Genomic DNA, 18,597 nt, shown 5'->3' with positions numbered 1-18,597 from the left:
CAAGATTTGTGTAATAATTGGAAACATCCGGAACTCCAGACTGAACATAGTTTGAATTTTCAGACCACTAATACTGCGAACGTGCTTTTCTCTAACCCATTTTCCCTCCTGTCAAGAATGTTGAGCAAAGACGCTCCTCCCTCTCACTTAGCAACCCCGAGCACGTAGCAACAGCTAAGCCAATGGCCTTTCATTAAACGGTTCCACCGACAGTGCTGCCTCGGCAACATATTAAAGAACGTAGTGACGTCTTTGCTGCCCATGAGTATTATGGGCTGCCTGGAATTCTGAACCGAGTGGAGAGAAAAATATCCATCCAGCAAGCTACCAAGCTGTCTACCCAACTAACGGTGTGGAGACGTAAACATGGAACTGTCGGCTGTTGGTGAGAGGGTATTTGCAGCAGAATCTATCATCAAACGGAGAATTCGAAGAGTAAGTGTATACACATAGCCATGTCGTTGTTTTGCTTGAACGCACTTATTCGGCCAATGTTGCATCGCTAACGAAGTATTATTTTTCCTTTTCTGACGGTAGGGTCGAATGGAGTACCTAGTGAAATGGAAGGGCTGGTCACCGAAGTAAGTAACGTCAGTGCTGCTAACGTTAGCCAGCTAGCCTCTTATCTCTCTGGCCCTGTTGGTTTCTGCACGTCAGCTCGCTTTTCGTTTGCGGATATCCAACTCTGTGTGGCGGCATGGACGAAGTAACAGACCACCAGACTAAATCACAGGCTGATGGCAAATATATCGCTAGCTCGCATGCTACCGCTAACTGACTTGGCAACCAACCCAGTTAACAAGCTGGCAACGATTGCAAATCTAGCTGGCGGGCGTGCGGTGGACAGAGCTTGAAATGTATGGCAGTGGTGAAGAATTGTGCCATGTAAACATCCTCTTTCCCCCACTTAGGTACAGCACATGGGAACCAGAAGAAAATATTTTGGACTCCCGCCTCTTTGTCGCGTTTGAAGAAAGGTAAATGCACAGAAGTGTACAGAAATAAAACTAGTAGCAGCTAGACCATGCATGCGTTAGAACACCAGGTTGCTGTCGACTGATTACATGCAAATGTTCGTACCCTGTCATTACAGAGAACGCGAGAGGGAGCTTTACGGACCAAAGAAGAGGGGACCTAAACCGAAGACATTTCTTCTTCGGGTGAGTAAATTATTATTGTTAATTCAGAACTAGATTTAAGATAATTTCAGCCAAGTTAGGTGCAAGGCAACAGCAACCACAGATAACACAGTCTCTAGGCATCATTCCAAGAATGTTGCATGTAAACAAACAGCTTGAGTGACTCTTCACTGCACCCACATGTGTTCAAGTCCAACCTCAATTTCGTCAGATATTTTTTTATCAAGACATTGAATCCTTGTGCATGAAAAGACAGTTGTTAAGTCAACGATGCCACCCTTGTCATGCATTTGCCTGTTCTTCTTAGGCCTAGGGCACACCATTTTCCATCACCGCCTTTGGAGCGCATTGGGTTGAGTTATGTAAATAAAAGACTCACTTACTTCATGTTAGCCTATCAGGACTGAAGAATCTTGTTGAGTCCAGTTATTTATCATTAATTTGGCTTTGCTCAGTCACAGGCTTTGGTGAGGGGGTTTTGCTGTTGTTGCTCTGGCAAATTTCACCTGTTTTATTGTGAAGGAACTCACTCACATTTTAGTTGTATAACCTCTTACCTTTGATGTCTGCTAGTGTGAGGGCTTTGGAAGCTGAAGCTGAAGACTAAAACTGATGAATCCAAAATTAAATCATGTGTTACATTGTAATAATATGTAATGATTTGTATTTCATTAAAGTGCAACATGTCTTACCACGCCACATTGATGATAAATGAAATACTGTTGTGCATTTCTGGTATCATTTTGCTCCATAATGGGGCAGATCTTGAAATATAGATATAGATAGATAGATAGATAGATAGATAGACAGATAGATACTTTAGTGATCCCCAAGGGGAAATTCAAGAAATATGTTTACTTATCAATAATGGGAAACATTTCTGTGTCTTCAGGCTCAAGCAAAGGAAAAAGGCAAAACCTATGAGTTCAGGAGTGAGGCGAGCCGGGGCATCTGTGTGACCTACCCCAGTCCAGAGCTCACGGTGACGCCCAGAGCCAGAGAGGGCCTGCGAGCCGTCGTCCCCACCATCTTCCCGCCCAGCACCGTCAACCGAGGGGAGAGTGTGCGCGTCCGGCCGCTGGAGCCCCCGCGGGAGCACCGCCTTCCTCCGACGCCCCTGCGACTCAAGCCGGACGGCTTCCCGACCCTCCCAAAGAAACGAGGCCCAAAGCCCAAGCTGCGCTTCAAAGACGGCCTGCTCAGCGGCCCTCCTAGAGACCTGGCCAAAAGGAGAGCCGAGGAGCCCCTGATGTTCGGCGGCGCCTCCAAACTGGCCAAACTGGGGCTGGCCGACGGCCTGGACAGGGCCTCGGAGATGCGGGGGATGAAGCTGGCCCACCGGCCACTCCAGGGACAGCAGCCCAGCTTCCCCCCAAAGCCCATGCGGCTCACGCCAGCCGGCGGCAGCCAACAGCACTATACTCCGGGCCGCAGCTTGCACCCGCTCTCGCACGAGCCGGGCCTGGACGCACCCGGCTGCAGGACTAAGGAGTACCTGGTCCACCAGAGCCCCATGCACTTAAAGCGCCTGCCACACCCCAGCCTCTACCAGACGGAGGAGACGCCCGTTCTGCGCCCGCCCACCCTCATCGCCAGAATCCCCATGGCCCACCTCCTGGACGAGCCGGAGGAGGAGAGCTGCTGGAGCCCGTGCCTCGGCAACCTGGAGAAGGTGGTGGTCACGGACGTGACGTCAAACTTCCTCACAGTGACTATCAAAGAGAGCACCACAGACCAAGGATTCTTTAAGGACAAAAATTGAGTTGCCTTGGATTTGATAAAAAGGCCACGGCTGGTCATATATTCGTTTTCACAAATCAGTCCTTTAAAGTGTCCTCTATAATTTCCAAATTTTACATATAATGTATATAAAAGGTTTACCAGATTATGTGTTTGTGCATAACTCTTCTATCTCTATTTAATTAAGAGATCAAATCAAATTAATTGAAGGAAAGACACGTTTTGAAAAAAAAAAAAAAAAACATATGTATATATATATATTTATGTAGAGAGTGTGTAATTCCCTCCTAGGCACCTGAAATTGCTGGTCATTTTGTGAAGATTATTTGAAATTTCGAATTGCATAAATGTTTGGCTCTTTGCAGCTCAGTATATCAGTGGTGCTTTTATTACTTGGTTGCCCACATGGACATTTTAAGAAATAATTGGTCTAATCACATTCATAGGCTACTGCGTGCGTGAGTCTCATTAATGGTGTCCATGTCACGTCGGCATCAGAATGGCTCTTCCGCATAGTGTCCAAACACAAGTTATGAAAATATCATTGGAAATGTATAAATACAAAAACTGCCATATACAGCACATGTGAAGTTTTAATAAGTTACAGTATAATATGTTCATCTTGCTGAGGGCCATTCGATTGAACATTTTCTTGCTATCGCCTGATGTGCCCTCTAACAAGTCTAACAATGACGTGTGTATCTGTTACTCAGCTTGCAACATTTTCTGCATGTGTGAGTTTGCTTTCAGCTTTGAGTAAACTGGCACGCAAAACTCATTTGAAACTGCTTTTTTTGACTCAGGTTTCAGGGAACTTTGTATAGCCGAGCGCATGAGTCAATATAAAGGACTAGGCCTACAGCCTATTTGAAGTCAAATATTGGGTTATTCTTATCATGATTATTCTTATTTTATAGTTTAAAAAACAGTCATACTTGGTCGTTCCACGCACATACGTAAGCTAATACAAGGATGGCAGCATAGGATCTTTGTTCAGCGCCCATTTAGCTCTGTACATGCACATCTCCTTTTGACAAGTTTACAATCTTGCGTATTTCGCTGATAAAGAAATATATTTACACATCAGACATGATCAAAATAGCAACAGTTTATCAGTTGAGATTTAATGTTTGAAGGCGATTAAATTACCATTTTAAGAGGTGGAGACTTTTTTTTTGAAGCAACTGGGCTCGGTAGAAACTTGCCAACTCAAAAAGATTTTAAAGGCGTTATTACTCATAAAATAAAAGCAACATAGCACAGGCATAATTATTCTACGTTTTGGAATGCTGTGATGAGCTGCTTTTGCTCCGCAACTAGGATTTAAATAACATTGGAGGATAATTACTTCAAAGTAAGATTGAGGAACTGCTTGCAAACGAAACTGACACATTGCTGTAAAATGAACTGTGGGCGTTTTCAATTTTATTTCCTATGATAAACGGCAACGTCATTGCACGGGAAATGCAACACAGGACCGGTTGGCACGTTTCAGTTTTCTTTTTGCTCCACCCTAACAAATAATATATGAACTTATTAGCTCAGTTATACAGCCCTCCAATTTATTCTTAGTTATTCGCAAATTCAGGACGTTTGACAGACTCTCATGCGGGACCTGGTGAGATGGTAAACTGGCAAATAGACTCTAATATTCTTTCATCTTCAAATACAAAAACCTTGACCTACAGGCTCCTTTCTTACAACCCAAGCGCCCAAATGTGGAACACACGCTGAATGAATTCATATTTTTTCTAATATGCTTTTATTAAACCAATGTATGCTTTTATTTTCACAGAAAGTGAAAAAATAAGACCAAACCCAGAAAGAAAAAAAAGAAAGGAAAAAAATAAGACCAAATACAGAATTGAAGGTCTATTGCATCAAGAGCCAATACGGCCTATCTGCAAATGTTAAAGGCTAGCTGATGACAAAAGTTGACCCATATTTATTTAAGGATTGCAAATTCCCCGTAGAGGCCGTCAGCGGACATCTCAATGAGTCAGGTGACTGTCTCCAGACTTCATCTCTCTCCTTTCCGTCAGCATCATCTATCGTTACATTGGCTCCAGTCGTCGTCGTTTTCGCCGCTGTAAATTACAGTACAGGAAAATAATATAACTGCTGTAATTCAATTTCTTAACATACACAGTGTTGACCCTCAATATAACCTGCTTTCCCTATTCCATTTCTTTTCAGTAATTATAGATTTCCCTGTAACTGAGTGACTATTGCTACAGGAAATGTTATTTGGAGTTAAGACGCACTGAGATCAGACGCTTAGACTGGGTAGCCATAGTTGCGGTCACAGCGTGGGAAGCAGTGAGGGTTGAGCCAGTGTTCCATGTTAGTCTCGCGGGCCCTCTGCTCCAGTCTCTGCATATGCAACATGTGTTCCTGAGAGAGAGAGAGAGAGACACACACACACACACACTGCATCATATATACTGCATTTTATTTTACTTTTACCTATTTATTTTTTATTCTTATGAAAATCTACTGACATGTATGTGTTCAGATTTATTGTATAACTGCTTTGGCAATATAAGTGAGCTTGTCATCATGCCAATAAAGCATTCTTAAATTGAATTGAGAGAGAGAAAGAGAGTCGGGTTGAGGGTGATGACTTCACACATTTAAAAACACTAGCCTATATGCAACCATCATTATTTATAGGGATCAATCATGCAGGCATCAATAGTCTATCCCAGACAGACAGAGGCTGATATATAGCTGCTGTGTATCTTTCACATTTTCAGTCAGAGACAACTTGTCCTGCTGTATGACCCCACCCTCATCGGCTCATCAGGGTGTCCAGCCTTCTGCCTCTTGGTGCGGAGAAGCTGCTTGGCGAAGCTCTCTTTGATGACTGGAGATGCATCTGCTGGGGAATGGAGAGCATGTTTTGTCTTTGTGAAATGTGCCACTTTTATATTTTCCTCATGAAACCCACTGGCCCATATTCTGTTTGCATTTTTTCATGTGCTACATGGCTACAGCTTGCCATTAATGAGCCAAATATTATGTAGATATGATTTGTAGCCTCTTGAATGGTATTAGTATAAATTCTTGATGACATTTATTAAGAGGGTTTTCTGATGGTCATCCATCAATTGGGCTTTCATATCATGAGGCCAAATAAATTATTGATTTCAGATTTAGCGGGCGGGAACAAAGATTCCATGTGTGCATAATGTGTATTATACCAATAAGAAACTAGAGGAAATTATAAAAATTATATTTATTGATATTAGAGTATTCACAACAAAGAGCATCTCAGCAGAATGTATTTACGCCTTTTGCCTGCTTTACTCTCAGACGTTCAGGCGTTCAGGACCCCCCCCCCCCCCATCAATCTTTTTTCTAGCTCTGTCTTTGTCTCAACATCCTTTCTTCTGTATGTCCATTTCACACTCTTGTGTGAGCGAAAGCCAGAGGTACGTCTCTCCTCCCTCCCTCTCTCTCTCTCTTCCTCTCTTTTTCTTTCTCTCTCTTTCACTTTCTCACTCTCACTCTCTCTTGGTCTCTCTCACTCTCTCTCTCTCTCTCACTCATTCACTCACACTCTCTCTCTCTCTCACCCTCACACACACACCCTCACACACACACACACACACACACACACACACACACACACACACACCCCTCTGTGCGTCTCTGACCAGAATGCCATTAGAGGCTGTTTTTCGAGGGAGCAACAAAGTGCCCATTCATTCCCCCCTCTCCCTGGGGAGTCTGCCTGGGCGCACACGTGACCCTGAGGGCCAACCTGCAAGGGGGTATGAAAATGAACTGGCCTCAGTCAATACAGCCAGCGCTCACACGGCAACGTGGCACGCCAGCCTACACATTTGTTTAGCAAATATGCTGCTGCACTCCTGTGTCCAGTTTTTATGCAAAGTAGCCTGCATCATTAGTGTGTTTTGCAAAAATCAGTGTTGCAAAACTGTTTTGCAAAAACAGTGCAAAATACAAGTGTCTTGCAAAAATCAATGCAAAATACAAATACATGTCACATTATCCCATAAATCAGTTCTGAGATCACTGAAATATGATACATTAAATAGACAATTTCTTTACTAAACAATCAGAAAAAAAATTATTTAAAATCTACTTTGAAGTCATACCATGCAACAACAGCTCTAAAAACATCACTGGATCCTTTAAAAGGAAATTAATTTTCATCTATCATTATGAACGCATTTGGTTTAGGTGTAGCGACTCACTGGATTCCTGGATCAGTATGAATAATTTTAAAAACTCTCCATATGAGTCAGCATATGCACTACAGATCAGGTATTCTTCTTTTATTTAATGTTTACAGTATGACAACTTAACCTTACATTTAAAAAATATTTATTATTATTATTTTCAGAAAAATTGACACGCTTTGATTAGGAATGTATATAGCCTGTCAATGTAATATGCAAATGTACAAATGTTACCTTTTAAATTAGGCTACTTACCCGTCAGTGAGGTCAGAAGGACCAAACAAAAAAGATAAGCCACAAACTTCATTTTTCGCGTTGTCTCTCCTGTCGGCGCAACCTCTGCACTGAAAAGCTGTTAGGAATAGGTAGGAAGTAGCCTAGGTTTAGCTCCTGCGTCATCAATCACTGAAATTGACACAACTGCTAAAGCATCTGTGTAGGTAACAACCACGCGCATCAAAACTTTCGTTTATTTTAAGACAATTTGGCGTACGATGGCTATGATGCACATCTTTAGTTGTTTGGGTCTATTTTCTTTCTTTGTAAAATCTTGTATAGCAATAGGCCTATAGGACATTATAGAAGAAGCGTGCTGAACATCTGGACACGAGATTAAAATTCCATTAAATTCGCACCCTCGAATTGCTCTAAGAGCCACAAGGGGGCGCACGAATGCCATTTATAGCAAGGCATTTTTGTCTTTGTAAGCTGCTGCAGTGAATCATATATTTTGATCATCTGTAAATCATTTATAACTGTCACTATCACGCTGTAAAAACAAGGAAACACAATTCAACAGGGCACAATTGCACCGTGTAGGCCTATATTGTAGCCCATTTTGGCTTACCCTGACATGTCCCCCTGACCTGTAAGCCTGACAAGAGACCTGTCTAGACTCAATTAAGATGATACATGTGACACAACTAAGATTAATATATCAATTTATAAGTCATGGACAATTTAATGTAGTGACTTACCGTACTGAGATATGCCAGTTTGGGGTCTAATCAAGTTATAGCTTACAGTCGATGAGAGCAGAGCTAACAGCCTGATCCGTAGAAATGTTGTTAGATTGCCTGTTTTCCCCTGTTATTCCTCTGTGTGAAACAATGAAACAGAAGTGATCAAGCAAATCTTCTTAGTGGCTTATTCTGTCTATGAGTGGTGTGTCGTGCTGTGTTGCCTGCTTTGAAGGAATGTCTCTTTTCCTCAAAATAAATGGCAGGACTTGCCAAAGGTTAGCCACATTTAAACCAGTAAATAAACAAAAGATCATAGATATCAAAACAAACAACATGACACAAGACCAGAAGGTATAAACATGTGAGGATCAGCAAATCCTCAACTGCTGACACACCAAATGGAATGTGGATTGTGTCTGAAATTCCAAGTGAAATTCATATCTAGACCTTTGGACTTATACTCTCTCTGTCACAAGTATACTGCTATGTGAAATTTCAATTATACCAAATATTTATGTTGCTCTGTGGTATTGAGTTTGTCACACATTCATATACTGCATCGTGATAAGATCCATTATGAGCAATGTCAATGAAAGATAAAAACGTCTACATTTGGTAATTTGACATTGCATAGCCTACCTTTCTTTCTCTTGCGATCTGTGAAGCCAAACAAGCAGTTGAATCATAACCTCAGCAAATGCAGTTTTGTAAAATCCAAACGACATCCAAACTTTGGATATATTGCAAAAGAAATGCAAATTTCTCATAATGTGCAAATGAAATGAATCATTGTTATTATGTAAAAATGGTATGCTGTATCAAACTGAAGATTACGTTGTTGCATGTGTGTGGTGTGTTTGCACTGAGCAGCAATGATGCCTGCAATAAATAATAAAAAAAATAAAATAAAATAAGCAGTTTGGAGAAAAAGACAGATCAGATGGGTCAGATTGCAGAGGATCACATGGGTACAATCAATGGCTCCACAGTAGACGAGTCCAGGTGCTAAAAATAACCTGCAGTCCAGACCCATCACATTTGCCCTTCTCATGACAAGGGAAACACAACAAAGTGGTCAGGCCTCGGACTGTTGAGTGGCTAAAATGATATATCAGGATTCATCATTTCATTCTGAAATCTCCAGCAGCTGGTCTCCTCAGCTCCCAGACGTTAACAAAGGATGCAACACAGTGGTAGCCTAGCCCAGGGGTTCCCAAACTTTTCCAAGGCCCCCCAAATACCACTAGGTTCTGGCCAAGGACCCCCTTGATGTGTTATTAAACCTATCGACAATACTATACGGCAAATGTAAAAATACATTAACCTAATCCTAATAATTATTTTAGCCACAAGCATTGGAACATACAGTGTGTAAAAATTGCATTTGGGGCTTTCTGCTATATGAGAGCTATCTACTATTATTCCCAGTCATTATCATGGAAAATATAATGTTCAGATATGCGACAAATTATTATAATACCATCGTATAACAGCCCTCATAGCATAGGTATATTTTATTTTTTTCAAATGTATTTATTTATTGCTTTTATTCTGGCACCCCCTCGCTGGTACTGTCCAAGTAGTAAACATGCACTCTTCAGTTTGAACACTGGTGACACATAGGGCCCGTCCCAATACCTCCCCTACCCCTAGATTTTTGCCCTAACCCTCGTTTTTGCGCGTGCACGTGTAGGGCTAGGGTGTCCCATTACTTTAGGGAGCAAGGGGAAGTGCTATTTTCCCCTTAAAATCAACCCTTAAAACATAGCCAGGACCATAGACAGTAAAAGAAATGGACGAACAGACTCCGTCGTTTTCAATGGGAGGGCACTGAGTCAAATAGAACGATTTTTCAGTTGGTCCCCCCAGTACTGCGCAGACTCACACTTAACTTCGTGACGTTAGCCATTGAACTGAATCTTGTAACTCATATGATAGATACACAGAAATTCTTCTCACACTTCCTTCGCCTTCAAAGTCATCAAAGTTAAACATTTATTTATGTATTATCATCCTCACCAAGTCGAGTTAATGTTGAAGCTACCACACATAATCTTCAAAAACAGTCATGCTAAAACAAAACAAAGTTATAGCCTTGAAGCTAATCTTCTTTCCACTTTTCCGACCTACGGTCAATCCATCGAAAACCTCTGAAATGATTAGTGCCCTTTTTAAAAAAAATTAGGTTTACTTTTTTATTATTATTAGGTTCCCTCTGTGTAATGCTTTACCTTAACATACGGTCGTGTATGCTAGGTTTTGCTTATGAGTTACCGTCAGACAGTAAGGTGGACTGAGCTTCTTATCCAAACAATACGGTTATCTCCCTACGGCGCGAAAGAGAGATTACGTCAAAGCTAGCTTCCCTCCAACCGAACAAGCTAACCGTTCTTCTTACGGGTAACCAACGTTACGGACGAGGTAGTGGAGTCTGTTTTGCCTTTATAGTGTTTATGTGGATTACACAGAAGCTACAATATCGGCACAGGATATATGTTATATGAAGTTATGGTATTTCAAAAAAATCCTACAATGAATGGACTTCTATGGGAGTTAGCAGAGAGGTGGTCCCTCCAGCCTACGTCGATTCTTCTACTTCCGGGAATTCGCCTGCCCCCTTGGCCAGGACCGATGCGGGCTTAAAATGAAGTGGGAGATGAAATTACCCAGGATACCGTGCGAGCTCAGCAAGCCGGACACATTTTTCATATATTTTCGCAAATAAGCATATTAACATTTCGAAATATGTTGGAATATGTTAGTTTGATGCACATCTGATGGACTGTTGAGTTTTGAACACTAATGTTAGAAAATATCTCACAAAGCTATCTGACGATGTTCATGATATCTGCTGCGTGCTTTGAGAGAGTCTGCCCATCAAATAACGTTATATATCTGATCTGGGTAGTTTTGTCAATATTTAAGGTGTGTGTTCTGGCGTTCACATGAACACGAATATTTTTGTTGATTAACCAGACGTAGATAAACCAGCACAGCCCACACAACAATGACCGCTGGAATGGGCATGTTCCTGAATGAGCACGTTCGCTACGCTAATTTGCATATAGTGGTGTCCCAATTCATAGGGAAATATCTTCACCTCCACTTCCCTTGTCGAGGGGGCTTTAATGTTGAGGGCAATCAAAACCAAGTGGAAGTTTTAAGGGGGGAGAAATGGGACGGGCCCATAGCCTAACCTAAATCATTCTCATTTAGAGTCCTATCCATTTTTTCCAGGTTCTGATGCATGTGGGCAGAACTTACAGATGACACAGATGAGCGTAAACAAACTACGTCATCATTTCCGTTTCCGCCCAGTGGTTAGCATGTCAGAGAGGAAGCAAGTCGGTTAGCAATGGGGGACGCCTATGCGCTGGTGTTTCATGTTTACAGACTGTTTTATAGAAATACAGTATTCTATATACTCTAGGGAAGCAGATGTTGTTGTCAAGTATTCCACTGGTGCTCATGTTTTTGTCGGGATTTCGTCTGGGTTTAGCGGAGGTGATGGTGAGGACAGCCCAGGATGACTAGCTAATGGAGATGAACTGTTAACGTTACCCATTATAGAGAATGCGTATTACAGCATTAGCTAACACCATCAAATTTTTCAGTGTATTCAAACGGAAAATATATTTTACTGTGATTTTGGTGTAGACCTATGTTATGTGCACGATTTCGCCGGTGTCTGCGGGTTGAAGCATCAGGATGCTTCATTTATCATTTGAATGAAAACGTTGGATAGTGTTTCGTTTGTCATAATGAAATAACTACTTTGTCACGCCAGTGCATAACATTGTCCAACAATTTAAGAAAGCGACATGTTAACAGCGTTGTTGTATTTAAACACCTCAATTTGCTTTAATTGTTAATTCCAGTGTTTACATTATTGCAAGTGTACAGTATCGCGAACACTCCCCTCATATAGTTCAGATGGAGGCAGAGGAGGAAAGTGTTGGCGGACAGGTTGACAGCGCTGGGGCGCGGGAGGAGTGGACCCTCCTCATCTGGACCTCATTGGCCGTTCTGGTACCAGTAGCCATCACGCTGTGGTGCAGCATTCAGCGCTCCAAACGGAAGGTGTACATGAAGGACTTCTCTCGCAAAAGCAAACATGGATGGCATTGCACGGATCTCTTCAACAAGCCCACCTATTGCGGTCTCTGCTCTCAGCACATCCTCCAGGGAGCCTTCTGTGACGCCTGCGGGCTCTGCGCGGACGAGCAGTGCCTACGACGTGCCGACCGCACCATGCCATGCAAAGAGATTATGGCCGCAGCTCAGTCGGACGGAACTGTAAACCATCGTTGGGTGCGTGGAAACGTCCCCCTTTGCAGCCACTGTGCGGTCTGCAAACAGCAGTGCGGCACGCAGCCAAAGCTGTGCGACTACAGGTACTCATGACTTAGTCCAGCGCAGCTATTCAATCAAGTTTTTGCCCTGCAAGTGTGCATGCTACCATTCAGAATGACAGGCCTGCTGTTAAGCGCCTTAAAGCAGAACCACAAATTAATCTGCCATGAGTATTATTAAAAAGCTATTCTGACAGGTTCCCTGACAGCATCACAGAACATTAGAGAGATTTGATCCTACGGAATTGTAGATGTTCTCTTCAGCAATTAGGATGATGGATTTGTGACTGACCTGTACTAGTCTGTGGGTCACTTCCTGTTTTATCTGTAGAGTTTGTGCTTAACTTATCTGAAAACAAAATATAAATGTTTCTCTCTCTGTGTGTGTGTGTGACCTGGAAGGTGTGTATGGTGCCAGACCATTGTGCATGATGACTGCAAGCCAAGTCTGGAGGACGGAGACCGCTGTGACCTCGGGGAGTTCCGCTGTCTCATCATCCCCCCTCACTACCTCTACCACGTCAACAAGCTGCGGCGCAGACTCCCGGAGGAGTACAGCAAGGTGTGTGTGTGTGTGTGTGTGTGTGGGGGTGGGTGGGGCAAATGTGTATGGCCTCAGCCTTGGTGTGCTTTTCACCAGGAGTGCTTGCATGTGTTCTCTGGTGTCATTGCTCTGTAGTGGTCTGTGTTGAGATTTACATATGGAGGAACCTTTGCCTTTAATTCTACTTTGCGTGTGTGTTTATGTTTGTGAAGTAGTTTCGAGTCCGCAGATTCTGTACCCTTCACAAGTTACGCTCAGATAGATAGATTTTGAATGAAAATAACTGAACACAATTTCATTTCATCCTCTGTGTGTGTGTGTGTGTGTGTGTGTGTGTGTGTGTGTGTGTGTGTGTGTGTGTGTGTCCATGTGCAGCTGGCTCTGGCCTGTGGCAGTGGCTGGACTCCAGTACTGGTGTTGGCCAACACTCGCAGTGGCAACAACATGGGCGAGGCCCTGCTGGGAGAGTTCCGCACCCTGTTGAACCCTGTCCAGGTCTGCCCCCCCCCCCCCCCCCCCCCCCCCCGCGCCTGCCTGTCTCTGTAACCGCTGCTGTGATAAGGACATTGTAGTCTCTAGAGTACACAATGGCTGTTTACATAATGCTGTTTGTCAGAGTGGGTGGAAATGGCCATCTGGCTAATGGCAGGAGTGGGATGTAGGATACTTGTGATCTTGTTCCCTCTGCATTTATGGTTGATGTAACTTAAGTTAATGTGATCTGTGCTACTCCTGAACTCGCAGGCAAACACACACTCTCAAATACTTCTCTTCTTTTACACACACACACACACACACACACACACTGATACTTCACACTGATAGCCATGGTGTGTCATAGTCTGTGGAGAATGACGTGTGTTCTCGCTGGCCTCTCCTGCTGCAGGTGTTTGACCTGTCCGAGCTGCCTCCCTCCAAAGCCCTGCAGCTGTGCACGCTGCTCCCCCCGGGCAGCGCGCGGGTGCTGGTGTGCGGGGGGGACGGGACGGTGGGCTGGGTGCTGGACGCCATCGACACCATGAAGCTCAAGGTGAGCCCTCTGCATGACCGGGACATCCTGCATCAGAAAGGCAGCTCTGTGCAGACTTCATGTTGATTACAGAATGCGGGTCGCCGCATGTAGTGTCTGTCTGTGAGCTGTGACCTGAGATGATTTTGAGGCAGCAAAGCTAACAGAAGATCCTTCTGAGAATGTCTTGTGATTCTAATCATTCTGTTTAACTCTCCCTTATTTTATCTGCCATTTTGATGTGCAGGGTCAAGACCAGTTCATCCCGAGGGTGACGGTCCTTCCCCTGGGCACAGGAAATGACCTGTCTAACTCCCTGGGCTGGGGGGCGGGGTATGCGGGCGAGATCCCTGTGGAGCAGGTGCTGAGGAACATTCTGGAAGCTGAGGTGGTGAAGATGGACAGGTATAGCAAACACCTTTGACACCTCAATCCCTCAGATTTGGTGACTAGTTATGCCCACTGGATGACATTTGTGGGATTTGCTTAGCTGTGTGGATGAGGATATTTGTATGAACTTTGGTGTTTTTGTTTGCCCTCAGACATAACAAACTGTAATTGTTGCTTTGTCTGTCGCCACCTTTGCAGATGGAAAGTTCAAGTTGCCTCTAAAGGCCACTTCCTTAGGAAACCAAAGGTTAGTGTTGCACGAACAGAAGCACAAGTCATTCACAGAGACCTTTAGTAGCATTCTGGCCATCATTCTGTTAAAATTAGGGGAAGTGTTGACTGGCTTTTCACCTCCTTTTCAAAACCAGCAAAAAGGCTGGTCCAGGCATTTTTTTATATTGGTTTCTGCATTCTCGAGTGTTTCTCAAGTCTTAACATAATTACTTTAGTCAGTTCAACAGGCATCTATTGAATCAGAGCCAGCTGGTACTAGTCCTCTGTGCTTGGCCTCCTCAGGTGCTGTCCATGAATAACTATTTCTCGGTGGGCCCGGATGCCCTGATGGCGCTGAACTTCCACACCCACCGGGAGAAAACGCCCTCCTTCTTCTCCAGCCGCATCATCAACAAGGTCAGCACACACACACACACACACACACACACACACACACACACACACACACACACACACACACACCAGCCGCATCATCAACAAGGTCAGCCTCCACACACACACACATGCACGCCAGCCGTCGTCACAATGACCCAAAGCACAAAGGAGGATTAATGATGCGAGGGAACGGACAATCAATTGAATTAATTTAATCGATATCTTTGAAAATAAATATGCTGTTTATTGATATTATTTTCTGAATTCAAAATCATGTATAATGTTGCCTATTTTATGTTTTCCATGGTCTATTTTCTTTAAAATCATTATGTATCAGTCAGTTGAACATGTTAACCTGAGAGTTTGTAGTCCTGCCACTATTTACCAAAATACTTCATCTGTATATTGTTTGAACACAGTGGTCATTTGTTGCAGGCTGTATATTTCCTTTATGGCACCAAAGATTGCTTAGTGCAAGAATGCAAAGACCTGGATAAGAGGATTGAGGTAAGATTGTGTTTTGACCTCTTTATGTTTGACCTCTTTGTGTATGGCCCTTTCAGAAATGTCTAATGCTATGTCCTTCAGAATGTGACTATTCAATACATATTTTGGATGTAAGTGATATGTATTAATCAGTCAACCAATATAACATTGCATTAGCTATGTTATATCACATATGAAGAGGTTGTGGTCAGGCCATAAGCTGCTACCACAGTGCATCCATTAGGACCATGAACAATATCATGAGAGTACCCTGTTGGCCTGAAAGGGAAGGCCAATTTATAGTCCAGGCGACAAGTGTCGCACAACAAAAACGATTTGCTGCCGACATATGTCAAGGAGCTGTAGGCTTTCATAGTCCAGCGACAAATTGTTGAATAGAACATCTACTAGTTTCTATAACAACTTGGACATTAACGTTACATGTCACTGCAAAAAAGTAAACAGACGCACACCGTGACCATGGCAACACACTACAGAAGTCGAACTCCAGTAGAACACTGAGTTAATATCCAGTCAGAGTACGTTACCTTGCCTGCGTCGTTCCAAATTTTTTGATGCACACGACAAGCTCTGCAATAGACAGAATTTGTGTCGCTTTTATGTCGTATTTTGTCAAGCGACACGTGCCGTCTGCACTATAAATTGGCCTATAAACGTCTCTGCCCTTCCCTGTGTGTACCCAGCTGGAGCTGGACGGTGAGAAGGTGGCACTGCCCAGCCTAGAGGGCATCATCGTGTGCAACATCGGCTACTGGGGTGGCGGCTGCAGGCTGTGGGAAGGGATGGGGGACGAGCCCTGCCCCCCCACACGGTGAGGAGAACTAAAAAGCCCCCCCAAAAATCTGTGGCCCTTTTCTTCAGTGGTTCCCACAATCTGTTTCCAGCGTTTGTCAATTTGTGTTTTTTTGGACATTTATCCTATTACAGCAAGCTGCTTTATAGTACTGCATACATCATTCCCATGAATATCGAACTGAATCAAATCAAAAGGAATTTAATCACATCACAAACCTTGTGAATCAAATCAAACGGGGCTGTCTGTGCCGTTGCCCAGCCCTAATGTTTGCTTTTGTCTTTCTTGTTGTCTTCCCACAGTCTGGACGATGGTTTGCTGGAGGTAGTTGGAGTCTACGGCTCTTTCCACTGTGCACAGATCCAGGTCAAGCTGGCTAACCCAGTGCGGCTGGGCCAGGCCCACACAGTTCGGGTGAGATGCTCCTCTTCCTCTCGGTCGGGAGGAATCAACAATTAATATAACCTGTAATCATAACAACAAAAAAGTATCGTTCTAGTTTAAATGCATGACAACGTCCACACACAAACTGGAACAATAACGACACAAAGATTGATTTAGTTGGGGATCACTTTCAGAGCGATTTTGACAACGATAAAAAAGTAATAGCAAGATAAAAAGTAATAGCCTATCAAATGTAAATGTAAACATCCGTAAATTCACAGTGAACACAGATTCATAGTGAACACACAAAGTACACAGGGCTTCGGGCATGTAAACGGAGGGTTGCCGGTTCGATCCCTGACCAGTAGGAACGGCTGAAGTGCCCTTGAGCAAGGCACCTAACCCCTCACTGCTCCCCGAGTGCCGCTGTAGCAAGGCAGCTCACTGCTCCGGGTTAGTGTGTGCTTCACCTCACTGTGTGTTCACTGTGTGCTCTGTGTGTTCACTAATTCACGGATGGGATAAATGCAGAGACCAAATTCCTTGTATACGCAAGTATACTTTGCTGAGAAACCTGATTTACATTTACACTTCAAATTTTAGACATCACATTCATTAACACCAGTAGAGACTAACCTTATCGTTGGTCAGTGTGGACGCTTTTGTCGTTGTAGTTATTGTCATAGTTATCGATCCTGGTGTGAATGGCCCTTTAACCCAGTAATGGTTGTCATCTGATTCTGACACATTGTGTTTTTATGACGATAACAGAGGGGTTGATGTGGTATTAAAACCCCAACCCCGCCAAAGCCACATTGCCACAGATCCTTGAAATGTAGTACAGTAATAATCTATGTGCAACACTGAGTGCTTTGTGTTCAGTGTATTGTTTATCGCTAACATTCCAGCATTTGGTTCCACCGAGACTTTTTAAAGGTTCACTTGGAAGTCTGTGTGTCGTGTAGTTGAGTTGTTGGATGCAGGGACAGCTTGCCCTTTTTGCCTGTTTGACACAGGATTTGCCAGCCTAACCTATCACCCCTGGCCGTAAGATGTGAATGCTCTTAGTTTTGGCTTGATCTTCTGCATTATGTGTTTTATAATGGGGCAGTGACTGAGGCCTGGAGTATGGGAGGGTGGAGGGATAAGAGGAAACTAAGGGCCTGTGGCTCTTCAGTGTGTGAACTGACCTGTGGTGTGTGAACTGACCTATGGTGTGTGAACTGACCTGTGGTGTGTGAACTGACCTGTGGTGTGTGAACTGACCTGTGGTGTGGTCCCGCTGCAGCTGGTGCTGAAGAGCTCGCGGATGCCCATGCAGGTGGACGGCGAGCCGTGGGCGCAGGGCCCGTGCACCATCACCATCACGCACAAGACGCAGGCGCTCATGCTCTACCACAGCGCCGAGCAGACGGACGACGACGACTCCAGCGCCTCGGACGGCGAGGGAGGGCCGCCAGCGTCCGACACCGCCGACCGCACGTCTGGAGACAAGACGTCTGGAGACGAGGTCTTCGTGTGAGACCCTCTGATGTCCTCCATCTCTCCTGTCACACCTCCACCTGCCCCTCGGCGGCCCCCGGCCTCGCTTGCAGCCCACCCACCCCCCCCCCCCCCCCCCCTCCCAGACAAGGCCACAGGCTGCATGTAGATGTGCAGCATATATGTAGTTCATCTTTGTCCTCTTTGTAACATGCAGCTGATGTGGCTTATGAAGACGAAAACTACAAATCCCAGTGCCATTAAATAGGAGGTCCTGCTCTGGACCAACTCTACTGATCCCTCATCCAGCCTGTGCTCTGGAGTTCCTCACAGCCATGAATAAAGAGTGTTGTGCTGTCCCTGGTGGACGAGGAATAGGAGAGCGAGAGAATTGTAAGGCGGAAGAAGTCGCTAACTGAATGTTTGCACCGCTGCTATGTGTCATAGGCGCATAGTCTGCCTCAGAAAGTGCTATGTG

General features: G+C 44.1%; 3 protein-coding genes across 5 annotated transcripts; 2 read left to right on the top strand and 1 right to left on the bottom strand.

The window, feature by feature from the left end:
- The first annotated feature begins 254 nt into the window (after positions 1-254).
- cbx8b (chromobox homolog 8b) lies at positions 255-3,657 on the top strand. Its single transcript, XM_076293922.1, has 5 exons — positions 255-435; positions 538-581; positions 912-977; positions 1,094-1,160; positions 2,032-3,657. The coding sequence occupies exons 1-5, from the start codon at positions 367-369 to the stop codon at positions 2,899-2,901; spliced, it is 1,116 nt and encodes a 371-aa protein (XP_076150037.1). The 5' UTR covers positions 255-366; the 3' UTR covers positions 2,902-3,657.
- Positions 3,658-4,618: 961 nt separating this feature from the next.
- Positions 4,619-7,579, bottom strand: cunh17orf67 (chromosome unknown C17orf67 homolog). 3 transcript variants are annotated; one of them, XM_076293953.1, is made up of 4 exons: positions 7,343-7,569; positions 5,669-5,757; positions 5,144-5,273; positions 4,619-4,966 (listed from the first exon to the last, which is right to left on the bottom strand). In XM_076293953.1, exons 1-3 carry the CDS (start codon positions 7,392-7,394, stop codon positions 5,157-5,159), a joined length of 258 nt encoding a protein of 85 aa, XP_076150068.1. In that variant the 5' UTR covers positions 7,395-7,569; the 3' UTR covers positions 4,619-4,966; positions 5,144-5,156. The 3 variants fall into 3 exon arrangements, with proteins under 3 accessions (XP_076150068.1, XP_076150051.1, XP_076150059.1); XM_076293936.1 differs by having other exon boundaries at positions 5,669-5,760; positions 7,343-7,567; XM_076293944.1 differs by lacking the exon at positions 4,619-4,966 and having other exon boundaries at positions 5,139-5,273; positions 5,669-5,760; positions 7,343-7,579.
- Positions 7,580-11,379: 3,800 nt separating this feature from the next.
- dgke (diacylglycerol kinase, epsilon) lies at positions 11,380-18,250 on the top strand. The gene is made up of 11 exons (XM_076293910.1): positions 11,380-12,443; positions 12,804-12,963; positions 13,321-13,440; positions 13,832-13,975; positions 14,202-14,359; positions 14,543-14,591; positions 14,861-14,974; positions 15,389-15,460; positions 16,144-16,271; positions 16,556-16,667; positions 17,926-18,250. Exons 1-11 carry the CDS (start codon positions 11,983-11,985, stop codon positions 18,157-18,159), a joined length of 1,752 nt encoding a protein of 583 aa, XP_076150025.1. The 5' UTR covers positions 11,380-11,982; the 3' UTR covers positions 18,160-18,250.
- Positions 18,251-18,597: the final 347 nt, after the last annotated feature.

The sequence above is a fragment of the Alosa pseudoharengus genome, unplaced genomic scaffold (assembly GCF_046254945.1).
Source record: "Alosa pseudoharengus isolate Yale_2024_CS ecotype anadromous, Long Island Sound unplaced genomic scaffold, YU_APseudo_1.1 YU_APseudo_1.1_scf_1, whole genome shotgun sequence".
NCBI classification, from domain to species: Eukaryota; Metazoa; Chordata; class Actinopteri; order Clupeiformes; family Clupeidae; genus Alosa; species Alosa pseudoharengus.
This window is presented reverse-complemented; position numbering and strand designations above follow the sequence as displayed.

Coding starts and splice junctions, on each gene's coding strand:
- cbx8b (XM_076293922.1), top strand. CDS start 367: ATGGAACTGTCGGCTGTTGGTGAGAGGGTATTTGCAGCAGAATCTATC. Junction 582..911: donor TGGAAGGGCTGGTCACCGAA/GTAAGTAACGTC, acceptor TCCCCCACTTAG/GTACAGCACATGGGAACCAG. Junction 978..1,093: donor TTTGTCGCGTTTGAAGAAAG/GTAAATGCACAG, acceptor CTGTCATTACAG/AGAACGCGAGAGGGAGCTTT.
- cunh17orf67 (XM_076293944.1), bottom strand. CDS start 7,394: ATGAAGTTTGTGGCTTATCTTTTTTGTTTGGTCCTTCTGACCTCACTG. Junction 5,761..7,342: donor CCTTCTGACCTCACTGACGG/GTAAGTAGCCTA, acceptor TCCATTCCCCAG/CAGATGCATCTCCAGTCATC. Junction 5,274..5,668: donor ACCCTGATGAGCCGATGAGG/GTGGGGTCATAC, acceptor TCTCTCTCTCAG/GAACACATGTTGCATATGCA.
- dgke (XM_076293910.1), top strand. CDS start 11,983: ATGGAGGCAGAGGAGGAAAGTGTTGGCGGACAGGTTGACAGCGCTGGG. Junction 16,272..16,555: donor GAGCCCTGCCCCCCCACACG/GTGAGGAGAACT, acceptor GTCTTCCCACAG/TCTGGACGATGGTTTGCTGG. Junction 16,668..17,925: donor GCCAGGCCCACACAGTTCGG/GTGAGATGCTCC, acceptor GTCCCGCTGCAG/CTGGTGCTGAAGAGCTCGCG.